Below are 23,210 nucleotides of genomic sequence, written 5' to 3' on the forward strand. Positions count from 1 at the left end.
CCCCTGGTCTGGTTGTCTTTTGCTAATGTCTTGGATCAGGATCCCTGCACAGCAGGTCACAGCTTGTCCGAATAGCTGGTACCTCTTGATTGTTGTCGCCGACTCCAATGCACACGCTTCTCCCTCTCCCTAACATTAACTGTCTCACTATTTTTATGGCTGCTCCAGCTGGGTAGCCTTCCTTGCTATGAATATGTATCATCTGAGGTGGGCTGGCCTGTGTCTCTACATTTCCTCTCCTGGAATGCTCCCATCATGTTTCTTGTTCATGGGCTTTTACCCAATTCTTGTTCACACAGTTGCCCAATATTGTGTTACACCAAGAGATCCCCTGAGGTTTGCAAGAACACCTCTGTGACCCATTGCTGCCATGTGATGGAATATAGACTCCATCATAGTCGAGTTTTGCAGATGTAGCTTGGAGCAGCTTACCAAATGTAAAATGTTCTTTTTTATTTTAATGTTCCTATGAATTCATCATGTTGTGAAAAGGAGAGCAGGTTGAAGAGGACAAGGGGCAGATAGAGAGTGAGAGAGAGGTAGTGATCTATAGTGAGAAGGTAATAGGTAGGATATCTCTCCTTCCTGTATTTTGCATGTGGGAAGGTTCCAAGAGGATAAGCAACGGGAGGGAAATCCAGAGGGCAGTGCCCTGTTTGTGCAGCATTCTCCCTTGCAATCCAGATAACCGATACACATTGGGGCCTTCAATACCCATTCCTTTTTGAGGCAGTGAAGTGAAAATGGGGGGTCAGTAATAAAGTCTGCAGCTAGGTTGAGGAGGCCCTGGCACATTCAAACCCTTACTTCCTAATTTTAGGCAGTGGCTATCCAATGTTTAAGATAATGGTTTCAGTACAACAGCATGAACGGAAACAGAGTGGAAGTCACTGAGGAAATTAGATTGGTCCAGTTGTTGTGTGTTACATTATTAGTCCCAAATATGACGGTCAAGTGGCGCAGCGAGTAGAGCGCTCGCTTTGACATCAATGCAGATCCTGCTAACGCAGGTTCGAATCCCGGCAGGGCCAAACTCAGCCTTTCTTCCTTCCGAGGTCGATGAATGAGCACCACACACCGTGGGTAATAATAAGCAGCGCTCAGATACCCGAGGGGTCATAGCTCTATATAAATGTGAAATTATTATTATTATTATGAGTTAATACAAATAAATGAAGAACACACCAGTCACGCAAACAAATCTATAACAAGAGTTTATTTTGCTTAAGCGGTCTCAGGTTCCTCTATGTCTGGCAGGCAGCCATAGAGAAAATGGAGCCATTTATAGGGCGGCTAGATAGCCTCTTTATACTGTTCAGAGAGGCATTGGCTGCAGCAATTACAAATAGTGTATGACCTGCGTAATGTGGGCATTATCCATGGCAACACATGGATCCTCGCTCTGCATCATGTCTGTACTATTTATTGTTGTTAGAGCAATAGGTTAGAGCAAGAAGACTTTCCGGGCCAATCTTTATCTGTATGTTTTCCTTGTACCAAAAAAACGACTTTGCATTTCCACTCGGTAGGTTAATTATCTTTCCTTTGCCTAGAATTTTCATGGTATATCAGGTTTCCTCAACATTTGGTTGTACAATTAGCTTTGGAAAGCAGGACACAGGAGGACCCATAAACAACCCTTTATCTCCGTTCATGTCTGCGTTTGCAAGGCTTGAAACTGGTAATTCCTTTAGCTAATCATTCTTTACAGAGATGCATTTAGCAGCCTTTCGGGCTGTGATCATTATTCTGCAGGCAACATGTAAACCGTCATAAGTGAGCAAAGCAACCAAAATGGAGTCTAAAGGGTGCACTTCAATGTGTGCGCTTAGGCTAAAACAGAATAACACAAATTGGATGCATTTTCACAACATTGGGCAGTGATGCAGATGCAAGAAACTAGTTTTAGTCTGATAGGATTTCCGAACTGTTGTAGAAAAGTAGTGATAACATACTTGAGTTGCTACTAAGCTAGCGCTTCTCTAAGTCATTTAATACTGAGGCTGTGCAACGAGTGGGGCAAAGACAGTCAGCCCAGGACAAATCATTTTGTTATTGAAGATCTCGTTTGTTGAGCCAGATTGTTTCAAGTATTTGATTATCTTGGATCCCATAGCCCCAGAAACTGATACGAATTGCAGGTGCAGTACACTCCGATGAGGTTGATCTATTTCCTATTTACGGTGGGAATGATGGGGCTGTTTTGGCACAAAGTGCATCAATCTCGTCATTGATTTAGGTCATGAGGTTGTTGTAAGTAGATTGAGAAAGGCACCTGCCAGCGGGCAGTCTTCGGACCGATGCAGTTAACAGCTCGATGATGCAAGAATGGCAGAATGGTTGTTGTGACTAGGCATTCATTCGCTTTAAATCAAGACAATAATGGTGTAGCTGTCATGTTGCATGATCTCAAGAAAAAATAGATGTTCTGCAAGTTCTTTCCAGGCCCCTGCAAACATTTCATCATACAGAGGTCTGCTGTTAAATCACAGACTGAAGGCCATCCAGTGTATGCCCTCATCAAGGTCCACCTTTAAGTTTCAAAGAGACACAATTGTAATAAAAAGCTGCAAAAGAGCACATGGATGTTTTTGAGATGAGACCCACCTCTCTACCCACCTTCCTTCGTATTACCACCCAATATTACCTATTGAATGCTGTGCATCCCCACATTGTGCCATTATATCAGTTCCTGTTCTTTTCCCCCTCCCTCTGTAGACGTCCATTGAGGAGATGATCGCAAGCACTGCCTACCTGGACTTATTCCTCCGTAGCATCACTGAGACAGCTCTGGTCAAAACGTTTCTGCGTTTCATCCTTCTGCATCGGCATGACAGCAGCACAATCCTTGACACTCTGGTCAGCCGAATCAGCAGTAACTCTCGGGTAAGGTTTTATAGTTTTATTCATCTTTCACGTTCAGTTCTTAAGCAGTAACCTCTGGGAGAGGTGGGAGGTGAGGTCACAGGATTTACTTTTTAATGGCACTTCCGTTTCATCTTCTGTGCATCTGTGAATCTAAGATTGGTTGCACTGGATCTGTAAATCATGGATATATTTCACTTTGTATGTGCACCAGCCTGATATATATCACTTAACAGTTTTAGGGAGTTTCTTTCATTTTTATGCCTGCTACCTGTGAGACCCCCAGCACTTTTTACTACACTTTTGGATCTTTATCTTGTTCTCCTGGATGAGGGAGCCTTTTCCCCCTCATTCATTCTTTTTGCTGTGACCATGGGAACCCTGTTCATTGTATTTTTACTTAGGTTTAGAGAGTCTTGCTTTCCCCCATACTGTTTAAGGCATCTGTGTTTATGATACGATATGGCATTTATAATGCGCCTATACACAAGTGTTTCAAGGCGCGACAAGGCAAGGGAGGGAGAACAGAGTGAAGACAGACAACGATCTTACTAGGCCAGGTGACATTGAGATGGCGCAAGTGCAGGGGAGAGGGGAAAGGGAAAGTGCGAGGGGAAGAGGGAGGGGGAAGTGTAGTACATAGGATCAACAGTAATATATAAATAAATAAAACAATAGGTGAGAAGTGCAGCCAGCTTGTGGCAAGTGCAGGGGTAAGTGCAGACATCAAGTGCCAAGAGCTGGTGAGGACTGTAGGGATACATACTCAGCCCTCATGTGCCGGGGTTGCCCGGGTGGCAGTGCACTTGTGTTGCTGGCAGGGAGGGGACCTGGGCCGGAGATCAGAGGGTAGCCAGATGACCTGTGCACTTTCAGTCAGGAGTTCAGCGGGGGAGAGGAGGAGAGATAGCAGAAGAAAAGAGGAAGGTATTGAGGTGCTTCCGGAACCGGAGATGGTTCACCTCAAGTTTCATTGAGGCAGGGAGGCCTCAGCCAAAGAAGGAGATCTACCACCACCTTGTTGCTTGGAGAAGCGACTGACCCTGAGGGAGTTGGAGGCGGTTGAGCGAAGAGCTTGAGAAGGAAGATATTTAGGAAGAGAGAGTTGAAGGTATTTGGGGCCACAGGCCCCAGAAGGCCTTGTGGACAATGCAGAGGGTTTTGAACTTAATCCTCTCAGCCACTGGGAGCCAGTGTAGAGATTTCAGTCCTGGCGAAATACGATCCCTGGGCTTGAGGCCAAGGACAAGTCTTGCAGTCCTGTTCTAGATGAGTTGCAGAGGACGGAGAGTAGAAGCGGGCAGATTTAGAAAGAGGCTGTTGCATTAGTCCAGCCTAGAGAGAACCACAGCTCTAGAGACAGTGAGCCTCTGGAGGAAGGAGAGGAAAGGAAGAATACCTCTGAGGCGATGCAGCTGGTAGTGTGACTTCTTAGATACGTCAGAGATGGGAAGAGAGAAGGAGAGTGTGGAGTCGAAGATGACCCCAATGTTTTTAGCCTCACAGGTCGGAGAAGGAGGAGGGCCAAGAGAGGCCTGCCAGAGAGCGATAGGAATAGAGGGAGCAGGTGTGCCGATGAGGAGAATCTCAGTCTTACTGGTATTAAGGCAGAGATGATTGGTGGCACACCACTCCTAGATAGCGGACAGACAGTCAGAGATGAGAGAAGGAGAAGATCTGGCGAAAGGGAGCCTGAAAATGAGCGGAGTGTCGTCCACATAGCACTGAAAGTTGGGGCAGAGAGCGGCAATACGGTGGGCAAGAAGTGCCAGGTATTGGTTGAACAGCCAGGGAGAGAGGTTAGACCCCTGGAGAACACCACAGATGGAGATAGAGGAGAGGAAGGACGCAAGTTGGACCTGGGAGGGTCGATCGGAGAGGAAAGAGGTCAGCCAGGCCTAAGGCCTGATCAGTGATACCCAGGTTATCACAGAGACGGTTGAGCAGGATGACATGGTTGTCCGTGTCAAAGGCAGAAGAGAGTTCAAGTAAGATGAGGACACAGTGGGTAATGTAGTCAAGGTGAAGACCTGCTCTTACACCGATGTTCAGGAAAGCTGTTTCCGTGTTTCTGGCAGCGCTGAAGCCACACTGATGGTCAATGAGACAACCAACCGATTCAGTGTGAAGATTAAGCTGGGAGATGGCCACCTTTTCCAGGATGGCCAGTTTCACTTTTGCAACACACGGCACCTTTTATTTTCCTTAAGAATTACTGTTCTCAAGGTTAGGGGGATTCTTTTTATCCTTTTTAGCTTTTACTTTTGTGAGATCAGCACACACCACCCTATTTGGAGTGCTGAGGGGTTACCTTTTATCCCATTTCTCACTGCTCCTGTAACATTTCGGTTACAGTGACAGGCATACACTTATGGCTGGTGGCAGTGGACATGTTCTACCGACTTTTGTGCACTTTTTACTCGCAGGCTGTCTCCACAGCTGCAGTTATGCACAGAAGGTCCCCATTGACCCAAAATGGTGACTTTTTCCTTTTATCGCCATTTCATGTGTCCTTGTCCTTTCTTGGTCCTTTTCCATTCGAGGTGGGAAGGTCCGGGATTGAGTTTTTGTCTTCGGCGGGAACCCGTTGTGTTTCCCACCGAGGCTCCAGTGTGTCTGCAAGAACAGGAAGCAAGGGAGTACCCCGAAACTCTTCTATCCTTTGTCTCCTGGTGTGCCTGAGAGAAACCAGTTGCCACTGGGGAGCTTACTGTCCTGATTGGACAGCCACCCGCCTCTTTCTGTAAACTGCAGGGAGAGTTTGCAGAGGATGATTGTGAATTCCTGATCAAAGGCGAGGATCCTGAGGCAAAAGACAAATTGTCCGCTGGAACAGTGGAACCAAAGAAGATGACGACCAGAGACCCCTGCAGCCCCTTCCAGCAACAGCAAAGAGACCACTGCTGTCCTGAACCATTTTTCAAATCGACAGAGGAGCTCCCTAGATGATGGCTCCTTCCCTTTGGCTGGTGGGACCAACTGGCCATAAAACAACCTGCAAGACAAGCCAACCTCCGGCATGCTGTGACCTTCCTGGGCTGCAAACCACCAATATCTGGGGTCCTCTGACATATTGCAGTACATCGTCTTCCTGTGAAAGAATCCTCTCAGAACTTTGGTGCGCCCAGTAGGACCTGCAGAGACAAGATTCCCCTTTCTCAAAGTCTTCTAACCAGAGGGCAGGACCGAGGAATCGAGGTGGATTGACCGGGCGGTAAACGTTCATCCTTGGAGCCTGTGTAAAAGGTGCCAAAACTGCAGACTGACATTGGAGCATGAAGAATCCTTTGCTGGAAGTCCTTTCTCCCGACTGCTGCTGCAACATCCTTTCCAGAGTCCCTCCTTTTGTCACTGGGTCCACCGTTGCTGCCCTCCCTATCCTCTGGTATCGTGGGGCTCGTGGTTGTACATACCTCAAGTCATTCTGTCGCTCCTTTTCTGCTGGAGTGCTGGTTCTGGTGTGTGGGTGTTTGCCTGTACTGTCCGAGCAGACCTAATGCTTGTACACACATGGGGAACCTTTTCCAAGGTCCCTGAAACCTTTTTGACCCACAAAAGCATCTTACTTACTTGTAATCTAAGAATACTCTGGAATTTTGCCTTACCAGACTTTGAAGAACTCAAACGTAGATAGTGAATGACTGCTAAATCCGTAAGGCCTCTAAAAACATGTCTCAGTCAGTGTTCGCCTGCTATTGGTGGTGTGGTGTAACCTTTTTATTCCTACAACAAAATATTTTCTGAGTTGCTATAACAAGTGATTTTACTGTGTTCAATTAACTGTATAATTCTTCACTTAGGGTTTACTCACCTGAAGTATTGCAGTTGTTTTTTATTGTGTTGATTAGTTAAAATAGTACTTACCTGAATAACCTCACCTTGTGTATATATAAAATAAATATATATTTTTATATAACTACTAGTGTGTAAGAGTTTCTTTAGTCCTATATATTTACTGAGTTCATTGTACTTATTTACAGCTCACATCTCCCTCCTCAGATAAGCCTGGCTGCTCTGCCATACTACCAAAGCCTTGAGTAGTACAGACATATACTAGAAGATGGGGCCTATATACCAAGGGATAGTTTTATAAAGTGTTACCACAGGTAGACTTTAGGAAAACTCGCCTAATAAACAACACCCTTCACTGATTCAAAGCTATAGGGGGATAACAGTATGTGTTACATGAGAAAGGTAAGGAATCTGATAGAGAGTAATAGTATGCAATGCAAAGCTGTATTGTGTGGTTTGGTTACATGGATGGCACCTAATAGCACTGTGGATCTACTTGAAAGCACTTTAATGTAAGAAGGAAGTAGTAGTTTGGCTAGTTGAGGTGGAAATGGGAGAGCCTGAAATGGTGGAGAAACATGAAAGAAATCTGTAGGAATGACTGGTTAACATTGTTAACAGTAGTGTGGTAAAGTTAGTGGGACAAGTGCGCTGCAGTTTGCCAGCCGCTTGCTGTGGCTGTGCCTATTCTTACCTTATTGGTAAAGTTGGCTGCTTGGTGGAGTGGATCTCACTGCAGTGAGGATCCATTGCTTTTCATGGTTGGAGAGAGTGGCGAGCGGCAGACCCCACCTGAGGAAGCTACAAGAACACAACACACTGCATGTGCGCTCTGAAGTGCAGGGACAAGTGCGCTGCAGTGTGTTAGTCAGGTGAGTGGGGAGGACAATACGATCGCGGTGGAGTGGAGATTGACAAGGATCGTGAGTAATCCATGTTTTTGTGAACCTGTGCAGTATTGGTTAGTGTTAATTTTTGTGAAGCCCAAGCAGTGAAACCTGCCTGTTATTTAACGAGAAGAGGAAAAGATTAGTCTCATTAAGGGGTTATTGCAAAGGCTAAAATAACAGCAGGGGAAAATAAAAGGGCATACAATTTAAGAAGATTGCTTCTTAAATTCAATCTCTGTGCTATTTAGCTGTGGAGGGAGACTGTGTGCCTTTACTAACATCAAAGTCCATTTTCTTTTTTTAAAATGTACATGTTTATTCATTTTAAATACAATACAACACCAGATATGCAGCCAATACATGAACATAAAAGCCAGGATAATCACATTAAAGAATAGACTTTCACTATAGGGAGGAACAATTACAGAAAAATTCAAACCCAAAAAATCTGCCCCAGATTTCATCAAACAAGTTCATTTTCTTATCCCTGTATAGAATCAGTCCATTTTCTTGAACAAACCTAACCCTGTGTCAGATAGTAGCATGTTTCAAGCTGCCACAGGAAATTCACCCGTAAGGGATCCCAACCTCACCCAGACTACGAACACAATAAAATGCAAGATCATCAACCATTTCCCCCAAAGTAGTGCAGCAAACCCAGGATACAAGCGATTAGTGTTGCATTGACTCTGCGAGGAAACACTCATTTCGAGCAAGGAATGGAGTAGCTGAGAGTGGTGACTCCCCAAGTAGACTGGGTAAATGAAGAGCAGCCACCGGGAGGGGTACGTCTCCAGATGCCCAGAAGTGCGCTCTCAGATACTCCTGAACCTTTCCCATCACAAAGTACTATATGGCGAGAGGAGGAGTTGGATGAGTCCCTCAATACTAATTTGACAGCTTCCTCTAGTGATGCCTCATGGTCACCAGAACACGATGAGAGAACCTTAAGTACTCTGCACTTCGCCTTAAACTCTCTAGTAAGAGTCTTCGAAAATGATTAAGGAGGAAGTACGGACCCACTCTCAGCTACTGACAGAGACCAAAGTCAGCATAGACTCGCTGGCAGTAAAAGGGGATCAACAAATAAAGGATCTTATTAAATAAAGAGGAGTCGGCTTCACACGCTCAAACACTTGAAGGCATAAAAGAAAAACCTTTTGTTTTGGACTAATAAAGACGTTCCAGGTGACTGTGGATGGTGAGGCTCCCCTAAACGAAGAGGTGGACATCAGTCTCCCAATATGATGATTTGGACTTGTGACACCCCCAATGCCACAAAGGCAATCTTGGACGAGTTATTCAGATTGGCAAACCTACTTTGTCATAACCAGGAGAATAACGGGCAAGATTTAATCATTGTTCAAGAATGAATACCTGTGGAGGAAAACCTACACGCAGAAAGAAAGGCAGGAAGACAAAAAGGAATCGAAAAGAGAAAGGTTAAGAGCTCAAGAAAAAGAAAAATCAAAAGAAAAAGCAAACATCAAGATAAGAGCACCAAAACTAAATTGTTTTGTGCTATAAATTTACCTGCACCCTCAGAGAGAGTGTTTGGGGAACATGAACCTGTAGTGTGGAGCATGAGTATGGACAAAATGTAATCGCTAATTTTAGGTACCTCATCCCAGAACAACCCCCAGACGAACAGACAGATATGTCAGAAGGTAAAGATTGCCCAATCTTCCTTAAAGTTAAGAACTCGAAGAAACCGGAAGCAAGACATGAGGAAGAAAGAAATAGCAAGGATCAAGAAGATTTCGAGATCATAGTGGGGAATGATTCTCCCATGAAGGAAACATTCATTGAAGAACATGTGCGGGTTCAAACAGATATTACAACACCCACCCATGATGTATAAGAAACCAGAATGATGGGAATGATGCATAAAGTATTACAAGACATTCTGGGTGAGACGGTGTTAGGAGGAATGTTCATTTTAGTGCTAAATTCCTCACACCTTAGAGAACCCCAGCTCTTTTGCTGGACTTTAGGACTTTTTAATTACATTTTAACCCTGGAGTGAGTGAGACCTTTTTCTCACGCTGTCATATGTTTTGACCTGATTTGGATGATATGTTTCCTATGTTTTTGGAGTCTGACAAACTCCATAGGCATCTGCTTTTTGTATGGTGACACACAGCACCTTCAGTGCAATGTCACTGAGAAATCCTTTTGTTTTCTCATAAGGTTTAAATACATTTTCTTGTGCGAACCACTGTCCACAGTGAAATTGACTTTGCTTACCTTTTCTCTGTGGGTCCAGCACACACCATTTATGTAGACTGCTGGGGGTATTACCTAGTAGCCCCTTATCCTACATTCTCATGTAAACATTTTATGGTACTCTCACTACTTTGAATGGCTGGTGGCAGTTGTTTAAGTTTCCTACCATTGGGCTTTTCTACCGCAGGCTGAATCCTCAGCTCTAGTATAGCACCCATGAGTGACCATTTTGTCAAAATGGCCCGGTCTTCTTTCTATGCAATGTTCTGTTTGTGAGGTCTTTCTTGGGCTTTAGTCTGTGCGTCAAGGCCGAGTTGAGCCCTTTGTTCGTTTTGCCTTTGGCGGGCTGCAGCAATGAAGGCCGCCTCTGGCTCCAGTGTGTCTGGAAAGGCAGGATGTGAGGGAGCTTCACTAAACTCCCCTGTCCTTTGTCTCTAGAAATGCCTGAATGCAACCAGTCGTAATTTGCTGGCTGGCTGTCCTTTAATGACAGCAACCTAGGCTGTGCATGAATGGGAGAAACTTGCTTAAAAGGTGAGGGTTTTGGGACTAGAGTCAGAGTCGACCACTGGGAGAAATACCAGACAAAGAAACCGTGCCCGAAGCTGCTACATCCTCCTGGACCTTTCAATTGCCTGGTGAAGCCCTGCTGCTGTGCTGAAACTTTTTTTCTGATCAACAAGAGAAGCTCCGGAAGGAACGACTTCTTCCGTTGGGTCATCTTCCCTGATTGGCTGTACTTCTTTGCTGCTGCAAGAACCGAGTGCAAGGGGTCGAGAAATCTGTAGTCGAGTGCAACGTCTGAAATCCGGGTAAAAGCTCCAGGAGTCTCCTAAGGACCCTGAAGATTGCAGGACACAAGGCGTGAAGGAAGCCCTACCGGTATCCAAAATCCGCTGTGGTTCTGTTTACCGAGCGCTGAAACAGTCAAGGGCCGCTGATACGTAGCTGCAGACGACTTCCAAATTGCTGGCGCAGGAGCCCTCCAGACGCCTTCCCTCGTGTCCCTGCTACTGAGGTTCAGGAACCCAGGGTCTGCACCGCTGGAACAGGACAGAATCCAGCTGGACCACTCTTGTTCAAACCAGATGTACTGTTTAGACTTGGAGTACTTACCTCAGTGTCTTTTTTGAGCTGTCCTTTTCTCAGTGGAGACTTGCATTGGCTTACGTTAGAGTTGATTCCAACTCTGCTTTTCACAGGCTTAGCAGCTTATGACGCTACAAGTGATTTCTACAAAACTCTCTAACTTTGTGCAAGACTTTTTTTATCTAAGAAGTGCCTCAGCTCCATAGACTGTGCTCCAATTGACTTTAGCTGTCCTGGCTCCTTGCAGACTCTTCTAGTCCATTGACTTTGATATTTCTGTCCCTCATAGGTGATAACTTGTTATTGCTGGGAAAGGCTTGTCTAGACTTCATTGGAAGATTTAAGTATACTCACATGCCCTGAGAACCTGTTTAACCTTTTCCTTACTCTAACCTTTCCTTTCTGCAACCTCAGAATCTGCAAAGTATAACTAGGGATATATAAGTGCCATTACTGTCCTTGTGAATGAAGTTACCTCTGGGTGTAGAAAGTGTGTAGAAAGCATAGCCAAAGAGTACCCACTAACTTGTGCTGATTCTGGAAAAGTATTATAAAGTATATGTGATTGCTAAAAATTGATGTTAAATAACTATTTATAACTGTAACTTTGAGTGTTAGTGTTACTTGGCTACTTGTATTCGCGAATTTCATTGCTACAGCTCTACTGCTCACATTTACCCCTCTTGAGATAGGCCTTGCTGCTTAGTCACACTACCAACTTGTGTAGTACAGATCTATACCAAAAGTCTGGTTACTGAATACCAAGCAGGTAAGTGTTGTGTAGTCTCACATAGTGTTACTAGATCAATTCTTACCCAACAGACGGGAAGATCAGATGGAGGGTTTGATACCGCTGGGGAAAGGTCATTTGTAAAAAGAGGTACCAAAACAAGCTCCACTTGGAAACAATGTGAAGATAAGATCGGTACGGAACACATCCTTGGAAAACAATGTGGAAATCCATTGTAATTTGAGAAGGAATTCTCTGCAAATGCACTCAAATAATCAAACTCCAGAAGATATTATTACCAAACGTGAGGTTTCTGAGGCATGTGGATCTCCTTAGAATCACATGCTGTGCATATAGTTCGACATCTAGTGGAAATCGAGTATTGCATCTTACTTTCGAAGATCGAAAGGGGATGTTGACATGGGCGTGACTATGACACTATCCCTAACGTGACGTGTGGTGTACCCAAAATCCCTCCCCCGTCGAAGTCCCTCAGATAGTTTTTTCCACCAACCTAGTTGGTCGCTTATGCTGAGAGTTTTATATTGCTAAATAAATTTCCACGACCTACGGTCGTCTAGTCATTTCCACGACTGCTTTGTTAGTTTCCTGCCGCCGCCGACATCTAAAACTGCTCGGTGACTGTCGACCGCGTGGCCTCGGCCCTCCGGCCAGGCCCTTACAGTAGGGTTCGAGGGGCCCTGGGTTTATTCCTCTCTTTAAGAATGTATTTCCTTCACCCCTCTCTTTCTCTTCTTGGTCTGGCTGCCGCTAACCTCTGCTATGAAGAGGACTTTTAAATTCTGCCCATCGTTTAATGGCAAATTTCCCTGGAAAGACTCCCATCCTTTGAAACGTGTGTATAGGCACTATACAAATAATCAATCAAACCCATTGGCGATGCAATCAGTGTCTTCCTCGTGACCACGACGAGCGCTCATGCAAGACAAAACGGTGGGCATCCTACGCTATGCAGGCCGAAAACCTTTGCCCCGTCAGCACTGTCGCTTCGGACGACAGGGAATCTGACGGCAGCCATGGCTCTGAGTTGGAAGCCATCAAACTCTCTGGGGAGCCTGCGTGCTTGCAGATGCCCGTCCCAGGCCCCAACAGACATGTCACCGGCAGTGTATTGGGGAGATCACACCCACACACCACGTATACGCAAGCACACAACCCCTAAAGCCCCCTCGACAGAGTCGTCGAAGAAGCGCCCAACGCCCACAGGACCGGTGCAAATTTCGACGGCACCTGCCGAACCTCGCAGTTCGATGCCCTCCATGCAAACCACATGTGCAGCATGCAACTGGGCATCCATCTGGTACAGGCGTTCCCACTATAAGATCCTCACAAGCGCCGAAGGAACCAGTGGAGTCACCGACCCAGACTGCGCCTTTAGGCACGTCGAGACCCTCTATACAGCTGCCGAATTTTCAGAAATCATTTTGGCAGTCAAGGAGTACAAGGGCATCCCCTCTCGTCGAGAGGACTATTCTGAAGGCTCTCACTAAGGCTGTATTAGGAAAGTTTTCCCCTTCTGGGAAGCCCTTCCCTCCTCCTGACCATTCAGCTTCCTTGCTATAGACTAGGGAAAGGTTTGAGCAATACATGGAAAAAATATCCCAGTTCATTAAATTTTCAGGCTGATATATTATACCCAAGAGACCTAGGGAAGTGGACTCTTGCCCCATCCCCTCCAAATTGCAGAAACTCCCCAGCAACACCAAGAAGACATCTTGCAGGTCCCAGATGATCCAACTTAGGAGGATTCTTATGAAGAGCTTAACCCCTTTTATCAAGACCCAGCTGATCAGGACCCAGACTTGGAACCAGGTGGAGGAACAGGGTACGTGGCTTACACCGACACATACCGCCAACCCAGATGCCATCTGTCCCCCTTCTACTCCTCCACAAAGTCGTCACCTGTTGACAACCAGATGTTGTTCAACTCCATTTTAAAAAGAGGAGCTGACCATTTTAAAATTGCAACGCACAAAGCCGTTCCAGACTCAGACTTCGTGGAGGATATCCTCAAGGAGAAGGCTCCAACTAGCCAAGCCATTCCTTTACTGAATTCTATAAAGAAGTGCCTGGCCCCTTCCTTGCTGTGCCCGTTCCTCACATGGGTAGTTAACTCCGGGGTTGAGAAATGATTTCACCCTCCGACCCCCTCAACATCGGGGATCATGCCACACCAGACTCCTTGGTTGTTACGACCACTCAGGAGAGGGCGGGGGTACATCTGTCCTCAGCAGAATCCCCTCTGGACAAATACTGCAAGAAGCTTTACGCCCTGGGTAAACGGGTCACTGCCTCTGCGGCCTATTCCGCAAGGATCGTTAATAACACCACGCTCCTAGCAAGTTAGTGATGTCCAGTGGGGCCTAGTGCAGGATGGTCTTCAGGATGTTCCAGCGCCCACACGATCGCACCTGCTCGCAGTCGTGGCAGAAGGCAGACCAGTAACCCAAAACATACTGAAGAACACACTGGACTCTGCTTAAACTGCTGGACGCCCCCTCGCTAAGGGTACTCTGCTTAAAAGATGCCTGGTTAAAAAAACTCTGGGTTCAAACCCGAAACTCGGGCCTCTTTAATTAACAAGCCACTGGAGGATTCCAACCTTTTTGGCAAAGCGGTTGACAACGCCCTAGAGACGGCAAAGAAGGCACACAAGACACTTAAGTCACTTAGCCAGATCATGGCTAAACCCTTTCACCAGCGTGGAGGCTCTAACGCACAATAGTCCTTTTGTGGCCAATCCTTCTCGTGATCGCCCCAGGGGCAATACGGCTCAGGAAATAACTCCTGGTCCTCATGTCAAGGCTCCTCTGATAATTTCCAGTACCAGCAAAGAGGCTCTCATAGGGGCAAGGGTAGAGGCAGAAACTCTACCCCCAGCGGCTCCCCGTCCTACACCTCAAAGTGACTTGCTGGTCCAGGTCCCCGCCCACGCTTCCCCAGTCGGGGTTGCCTGTCTTCATTCATCCACGCCTGGGAAGGGATCATTTCAGATCAGTGGGTACTTAAGACCGTTGCCCACGGGTATTGTATTGAGTCTCTCCGACCACCTCGCTACCACCCACCGAGAAGTAGACGCCTGTCGCCAGAACACCTGCGCATCCTGCTGGAAGAAGTTCAGGTCCTGCTGGAAAAGGGCACTATCGAAGTCGTCCTCCCTTCTCCATGTAAACAAGGGTTTTTATTCAGTGTACTTCCTTGTACCCAAAAAGGGTCTGACAATGCGCCCTGTTTTAGACCTGCGCCCTGCAAACAATTATGTCAAACCTCAAAAGTTCAGGATGATTCGTACGGTACGTGCAAAACAAATACCCAGAAGACGGTAGACAACCTACGATTCTCTATCAACGAGAAACATCCAGCCTAACCCCAAGCCAAGTCAATCAGTTTCTGGGGCCCTCATTCGGACAAAAGACAGGCTCGTCTTTCCCTCCGACGAGAGGGTTCAAAACATGCTGTTCCAGATGCCTCACTATGTAGCCAGTCACCAAGTGACTGTACGCAAAGCTGTGCGACTGATGGGGGTGATGGCTTCCTGCATGTACCTAGTTCCTCACGCTCGTCTGCACATGCGCCCCATGCAAGAGTGGCTGTCGAGCCAATGGTGTCAGGCCAGCGGCCAGTGGGACGATCTAGTGGTTGTCTCGGCAGCCCTTGTTCAGTCTCTGCAGTGGTGGTCAAGGGAAAACCTTCTGCAGGGGTAAACCTTCACCACCCCCGCAGTAGAAGCCACTCCCACCACAGACGCGTCTCTAACGGGGTGGGGGCCTCACCTCCTTCAACAGACGGTGCACTCGTGTGGTCTCCAGCAGTAGCATCCAATCACATCAACCTGTTGGAACTGCTTGCAGTGTTAAAGGCCCTGAAGGCCTTCCAAACACACCTCCTGGGGAAAACAGTTCTAGTCCTCACGGACAGTACTACGACCATGTATGATATGATATGGCATTTATAACGCACCTATACACAAGTGTACTACTTAAACAAACAAGGGGCACCCACTCTATAGGGATATCCAAACTGTCCCAAAACATTTGGAATTGGGCACTCAAACACATGTTCCTCCTTTCACATGTTCCAGGGGAACTCCATCTTCTGGCAGACGTACTCAGGAGATTTCCCCCTACCCATAGAGCATGAGTGGTGGCTACGGGGGGACATTTTACTCGGCGTCTTCGCAAAATGGGGCTTCCCAGAGATCGACTTATTTGCCACTCTGGAGAACGCCCAATGCCCAGATTACGCCTCCAGGTACCCACAGAACTGCTCCAAGGGGAACAGTCTTTGGATAACATGGTCCAGGAGATTTGCCTACGCTTTTCGCCCCCCCAACTCCCCTGCTCAACAGAATAGTGCACAAAATACACCAAGAACCAGTCACAATAATCGTGGTGGCCCCTATGTGGGCCTGCCAACCTCTGTTCTCCCATCTCATGGCAATGAAAGTCTCTCCTCCCAGGAAGCTGCCATGCCAGTACAACATGCTGTCTCAAGATCAGTGAGAGACACTACACCATGCCCTCAAACTCTCAACTTAGCAGCCTGGCTCCTGAGGTCATAGACTTTGGGCACATTCAGACCCCTCAAAAATGCATGGACATACTCGAGAGGCACGGAAACCTACCTCCAGACATTGCTACTCCAGCAAGTGGAAGTGATTTTTTCTCTGGTGTAATGTCAAGGGCATCAATCCTATTGATTGCTCACCTAAAGATATCGTCCTATACCTAACTCACCTGTTAGATTCAATACTGGTTTTCAATTCTCTTAAAGTCCACATAGTCGCACTTTCAGCGTACACCACGTCCCAGGGCAAGGTTTCATGGTGGAAAATTCCTGTAATGAAAGCCTTTATGGAAGGGGTAAAGAGGCTTCCTCCCCATATCGCCAACCCAGCTCCCGGATGGGGCTTGAATGTTGTTCTTACCAGACTAGTGGGGCCTCCCTTTGAACCAGGCCACAAGGCTAGCCTTAAAGCACTCACCTACACGACCGCCTTCCTGGTGGCGATCACTTCTATAAGGAGAGTTAGTGAACGCCAGGCTCTTTCAGTTCAGGACCCATTCATCACGATTCACAAAGACAAGGTGGTCTTGCACCCACACCCTCGCTTTGTGGCCAAATATATCTCAAAGTTCCATGTAAACCAGTTCATAGAACTACCAACCTTTTTCCAGCACCCCACTAATGTGGAAAGAAGCCTCCAACTCTAGATGTAAGTAGAGCGGTTATCTTCTATCTGGAAAAGACAAAGCCACTTAGGAAGACAAACCAGTTCTTCGTTTCAGTGGTAGCTGGTAGAGAAGAGGGCCCTCGCTCTAAATCAGCTATTTCTAAGTGGATCATAAACTGCATCACACTGTGTTACACTCTTGCCAAAAGAGATCTACCCTTCACGCCTAGAGCGCACTCGACTCAGGGCACAGGGGCTACCTTAGAATTAATTGCAAATGTTCTAGATTCCATTTGCAAAGCTGCAACCTGGAGTTCTGTACACACTTTTACACAGCACTATTCCCTGGATACACACTCTACGTCTAATTCTCTGGTGGGGCAAGCGGTGCGAAGAGATCTCTTTGCTACTGTTTCTTCAACCATCCCACCACCCTCTCTGGGTACTGCTCACTAGTCTATGCACAGCATGTGATTCTAAGCAGATCCACGAGTATCAGAAGACATGCATTACTCACTGTAATAGCATTTCTGATGATTGTATCTGCTTAGATTCACATGCACCCACCCTTCCTCCCCTCGTGGAATAGAAGGAACATGGACTTCTACACCTTCTCTCTTCTGTACTCGCTCACGCTGACTATTAGACTCTCTCAGAGCAGAAGAAATACAACCTGAAGGACCTTGAACAATACACGTCATGTTAGGGATAGTGTTACAGTCACGCCCATGTCGAAGTCCCCTTTCGATCTTCAAAAGAAAGATGCAATACTCTGCGATTTCCACTAGATGTCGGACTATATGCACAGCATGTGAATGTAAGCAGATACAATCATCAGAAATGCTATTACGGTGAGTAATGCATGTTTTATCCTTGAACCTCTGTTCTCTGCTGATGGCAACGTGATAATGAATCGAAGCACTATCCTAGCTTTATTAAATACTGTTCCAACATTAAGAAGCATTTTGACGAAAGACATAGCAAGAGTCGGCTTATTTCGAACAATAAGCTAGAAGTCTCAGCATTGGATATACCGTCTAAGCTAGTCCGAGAATATCTCTTTGCCTCAATTGACAAAATTAGATCTAAAGGCTATGACCTGAGGCCTGGGTTGGGCATCAGTCAAACTCAAGATCTTCCAACCATAACAGTCCCATGCTCCCAGGAAGGGGAGTCACAGAGGAAAGTAATATGGCTGAAAGACAGTCAACAAGTGACTGCAACAGACTGTTCGTGGATTTTGAATACGTTATCCGACGCAGAAAACCCTGAGGCAAGAGTAAAGAGACTTGGTTTTTGATATTCTTAGTTGGACCTCCTGAGGTTTTGCCCATCTTAATCAAATAATACTATAACTCGTTAGGTGGAGTTGACTTGATAATGCTGCAAGAGACATTTCTGATGAAAGCAGATGGATGGCTAAATCCTAAATCAACAGGATGCGTTAAGAGGGATTTTTGGGAGACCACAGGAGGGCTACTTGCAGCGTTAAATTGAAGGGTAGCTAAGTATATGGTAACAGTAATTACTTTCCTTCCATGTGTACAGGAGTTGCGTATATCTTTAAAGTGGCATAATGTAGAGCTTTTTATTATAATTGTCTACTGTAGTTGTGGGGAATGATGCAGGCTCCTATCATTAAAAACATTTTAACAGAGTGGTATGCAAAACAGACAGATAATGATGTAATTATACAGGGGGACCTGAATAGGGAAGGATAGTGCAAAGCAAGTACAATCTGGAGGAAATGCAAATAAACTCATAAAGGCGAGGGAATGGAAAATATTCTTCAAGAGATGGAACCTACTTCCTCTAAATGACCAAGTAAAAGGTGACAAGTGGTGCGGCAAAAGTGATCTGTGGTGGCGGGTTTCTACAGTGTTTACTATTGGAGGTGTGGGTTAAGCCTGTGAGCTCACTGCAAGGACTTTAAACCTCACTGACCCGCGGAACCTGGAGCGGACAAGTGGTGCAGCAAAAGTGGTCTGTGGTGGTACGTGGGGGCAGAAGGAGCTGTGAGGGGCGACCCTTTGATGGACTTTCCAGGTATTGTGGTACAGTATTTCTCTATTGGCATAGCTTGGCAGCTTTGCGCTAAATACTTACTCTTAATGTCAGCGTGACAATCTGATGTGCTGTTATGCACTGTACGCGCCCTCTTGTTGGAGGCATGGTGGACAAGAAAATACCAAGGCGACTGTGGAGCTTCGCCCTTTCACCTTCCTTACTGTATTGCATGCTACAATAGAAAAGGGGGATCGAGAGCCAAAGAGGAGAATAATTGTGTAATTGGTACACCCGGTAACTGCTGTACACGTGGCCCTTTTGAGTCGTGTGCATCTCCCTCATCGTCCTCCCTGGAACAACGTTCTGCAATTTTCCTTAGGGTTTCAAGGATGTAGCTCATCACCTCATCCAGCCGTGCACTATATTAAAGGGACGACAATCACAGACTATTTTAAAGTTCCAAATACAAACATTGTGAATAAACCGGTGGGAGTTAAAATAATGGCAGGACTGGACAGAACTCGTATGAATGAGCTTCATTACCTCATTCTAATCGAGCATGTGGCTTCAATGTTTTGTGAAGTAGGAAGAGGCTAGGGGAATACAATAATTAACCATACGTGTGATTCCCTCCATTCATGGTTCACCGACTGAACTTACTAACTTTATGGAAATGAAGATGGGGAGGATCAAATAACTAATGTACAAAGAAACAGTAGTTCTCACGGAACAAGTAACATCCGCCACACATTAAAAGAGGTGCATGAACAAATCTGTCTGACCTCACCAACATTGTCTGCGCTAAATATGGTTTTGAGCTTGTTTGTTAGGCTTTGACAATATATGGGATGAGGTAAGGGTGCACTCGATTCTAAGAAAGTGTAATCCCAACACCTATTATTGTTATAACATATTCTGAGGAGGAGAAGGAATGGAACAAATGATCTAATGAAGTGGCTTAGAGACTGGGGTGTGCACCAAAATTCAGAACATGAGGATATGGCATGTAAAAAGGGGAGAAGGAAAGCAAATGGAGTAGGTTTGGCAATGAAGAAATACAAAAATATGAGGGGCTAAAAAGAAAAATACCAATATGCGGTCCTTCATCACAGAACTGACCCCCTGGGTGTCTTGGGGGGGGGGTTGGGTGCGTGGGGAGTAGCAGGGTGGTACAGGTCATTAGAGGGGATAGTCATTGATACCCTCTGCTGGATGAACCTATGGGTAATAATAGACCAAAGAACGTAAATCAGGATCCGGGTGTAGTTAATTCTTTAGATTTGGGGAGACAAAAAGGGGGAGAAGTATTACCTCAACAGGAAACTGTACAACCAGTTCAAAAATGTACAGAAAAAAAATGAGAATAGAAATGTAGTTGATGGTGCAACGGGGGGAAAGGATCGACCCACTGTATGTATAGTAAGGAACTCATGGTGGCAACAGTAAAGACAGACACAAGTGATCACAGTTCAAGGGTGTTTATTAAACTGTATGAATGGGTGAGAAAAACACCTAATCGAAACCTAAATCTAAGATGGGAGCAAGCTACGGCTATTAAATAATAAGGCAGTCCTAGTGGCGTCTTGTCAAATAAAAAGGGCCTATGCGAAAAAGAACTATAAGGATCCTTGGTTTTCAAGTCTTGTTCACACCAAGTGTCTTGCCCCGAGGGCCTGATGTATCAAAATATAAAAACAAATAGTTCCTTTACCCGATTTCAGGACCCTCTGTGGTTAAGTCTCTTTCGGTAAAAGTCGCTTTTCTCTGAGGGCCTAATGTATCCAGGAATAACAAAACAAAGTTCCTTTCTGTATGCACGTTGGATGATGACTCTTCACACTGGAATCCCCTTCTTCCGGGCTCAGATCCTTCTGCAATGTTAGCCTCCTTCTGTCGGGTTCACTATGGCCTTTTCTCCGATTCTTTCACTTGTTGTATTCAAGAGCATCAATGTTTAAAAAAAAAAGTTTCATTGCCGACATCCCTCAGCCGGGTTCACATTTGCCACTGGTATAGTTCGTCTTGCTTTACACAAATCTGGATTTGTTCCCCTTTGCTTTCCTCTGGGTTATGGGTCAAAGACGTTCGAATGTACAAGGGTTTGTACTCGACCCTGGTATGACCACATGCGTCGGCCCTCCTAGGGCTTTCTGGTATCAGTAGTTTTGACAAAAAGGGGACCGGTCAGAGTCTTTCGAATGAGCGCCCACGTGGCGCCGGGCCCCTCTGGGTTTTCAAAACAGTTCTATAACACACCAAGTCTTTTGTTCCTTGATTCACATTACAACGCCACTTGCAACCTTTGCTCACTCACAGTTCTTTTACTATCGGTTCTCCCTCCAACTCACCGGCTGTGATGAACCACTTAATATTTCTTGTCTCTGGAGTCAAGGGCGTTACCACGGTAGTAAGCGTTCCTCCCTGACTTGGTTCAGTGTAGGAGGGTTCCGTGCACCATTGACACCTGGAACGCCACATGCTGGCTGTTGTTCCTGGCCTTGAAATTCCTTTCTCAGAAGCTTTGCAGGTCTGGATCGATAGGGACAAGGGCACTTCCCTCCTGGACGCCCCTCGGTTCTTGCCACCTTTCTCCTCCTCTTGAATGGTCGTGCTGTCTGCCTTGCTCAAAGTGTGCATTGATGCTCCGCCTTTGATCCCTGTGGGGAATAGAAAAAGCAGTCGTGTTTGTATAATTGTTGGCAATTGCCTGACTCTGACTGACGCTTGTGTTGGGACATGTCAGGTAAACGGCTTTGTTGTTAGTCTGTGGTCTTTCACGGTATGAGAAAGTGTTTGTGTCTGGAAAAGGGGCAGGGTAGAGTTTTTAAATACCCTGCCGGGCGAGAATGGGGAAAAAGTGTCATAAGAAATTATATCCCTCGTCCTAGGGTTTGTGGTGGGCTCGGAAGGGTGGATTTTGTAGGGTTTGTGAAATGAGTTGGAGGGATTGTGGGAACTATAGTGTTTTGTCACAGTCGACTGGGAGTTTGGAAAATGATGATCAGAAGAACAGGGAGAAGAATGGCTAGGAGTACTCGGGTAGGTAACTGGAAAATAGGGACTGTGGGAGATTTAGTTACTTCCGGTAACGTTGTTCAGGTTCCTTATTGGTTTCTCAGACAAGGAGGGGTTGTTGAATTTTGATAAGGGAGAATGACTGTGGGAAAGGGGTTTTAATTTGGAATAGCCTAAAAAGGCCTCGAGGACTTCGTCCTCCTCCCTGGTGTAATTCTGCGCCTCACCTGGGGCATTACCCTGAGCATAACCCTGGGTTCCCCTACCCAGGTGATACTTCCTCGCTCGTCCGCACCCAGGGTTGGGATCTGAGAGTGCCAGCCCTACGCTGAATAAGGTATTCTCGAGGTCTGCTTGGGAGAATACCCTCAGGTTTCTCACAGTATGTCCACCCAAACAGGGATTGATCTTCTGGGCCTGAATGGCCCCAGCAGATTGAAAGTTAATCAGACCAAAGTAGATGGAGATACTACTACACAATCACCGCGTCTGATAATAGGAAACAATGAAAACAAGGCTTGTATCACAAGGGTGGAATTCTTGGGCAAGGAGGATCAAGGGGAAAATAACCCGATTGAAGGAATGTGAGGAAAGGCAGGGGGGAATCATTCTCTCATTGTACAAACTAATGTTGTGGCTCAGGAATTAGGACCCCGGAAAGACAGTGGCGAAGCATGTGAATTAAGCAATAAAATGGGTTACCAGACGTATGGTGGGAACATGGATTCAAGGGGTGTAACGTGGAAAAAAGAGTTGGCAGGTCTGCCAGTGTGGAAGGGGGTATGGGAGGGTGGTATAACTTTGGCCCAAGTAGGCAAATTAGGATTGGACAGAACATCTAGGTGCACTGGGGAGGAGGAAGTGAATAAAGATGGAAAGTTCGAGAGGAGGGGTGAACAAGGTCTTGGAGAATGTATAAATCTGGGGGATTTATTAAATCGTATGTATAATCCAATTGGAAGGATACACATGAACCCACAGGTTTCAGGACATTAATGTAGCAATTCACTAGAGGGGATACCTCATTTATCTTGTGGTCAAGGAAGTACAGAGGTTAATCGAACATCAGCTGGCACTCCCAGAAATGTAAGAATTGCGGAAACTGAAGAGGTGATATACAATCGCCCAATTAAAAGAAATCATATGGGACGAAATCCGGAGACAGACCAGCACGTGATAAAGGGAGCTCAATTGATGCTTACCCACACTTTTGGTAGAGGACAGAACATATGCTTAAATAGAACCTATATATTTTAGCTGAAATTCCTAATCTTAGGGCCTTTCTCCTGGATAAAGGAGATACAAACTGCTCTATTCTCCATTTTAACTCAAAATTGGTGCATGAACTTGTACTTTCAGAGCGTGACAGATGTCAGAATTTGGGCTTTATCGTGTCCCCAGT

The 23,210-nt window shown here is 46.0% G+C and overlaps 1 protein-coding gene across 4 annotated transcripts in view; it reads left to right on the plus strand.

Annotated features, from left to right (window-relative positions):
• Positions 1-23,210, plus strand: part of FHIP1B (FHF complex subunit HOOK interacting protein 1B) — an 889,991-nt gene that overhangs the window by 610,137 nt on the left and 256,644 nt on the right. For all 4 annotated transcript variants that reach the window (XM_069640430.1, XM_069640429.1, XM_069640431.1 and 1 more), the window contains one exon: positions 2,719-2,886. In XM_069640430.1, coding sequence (XP_069496531.1) covers positions 2,719-2,886 — 168 coding nt within the window. The remainder of the gene's footprint in view (positions 1-2,718; positions 2,887-23,210) is intronic.

The sequence above is a fragment of the Ambystoma mexicanum genome, chromosome 7q (genome assembly GCF_040938575.1).
Source record: "Ambystoma mexicanum isolate Mex_15411 chromosome 7q, UKY_AmexF1_1, whole genome shotgun sequence".
Taxonomy (NCBI): Eukaryota; Metazoa; Chordata; class Amphibia; order Caudata; family Ambystomatidae; genus Ambystoma; species Ambystoma mexicanum.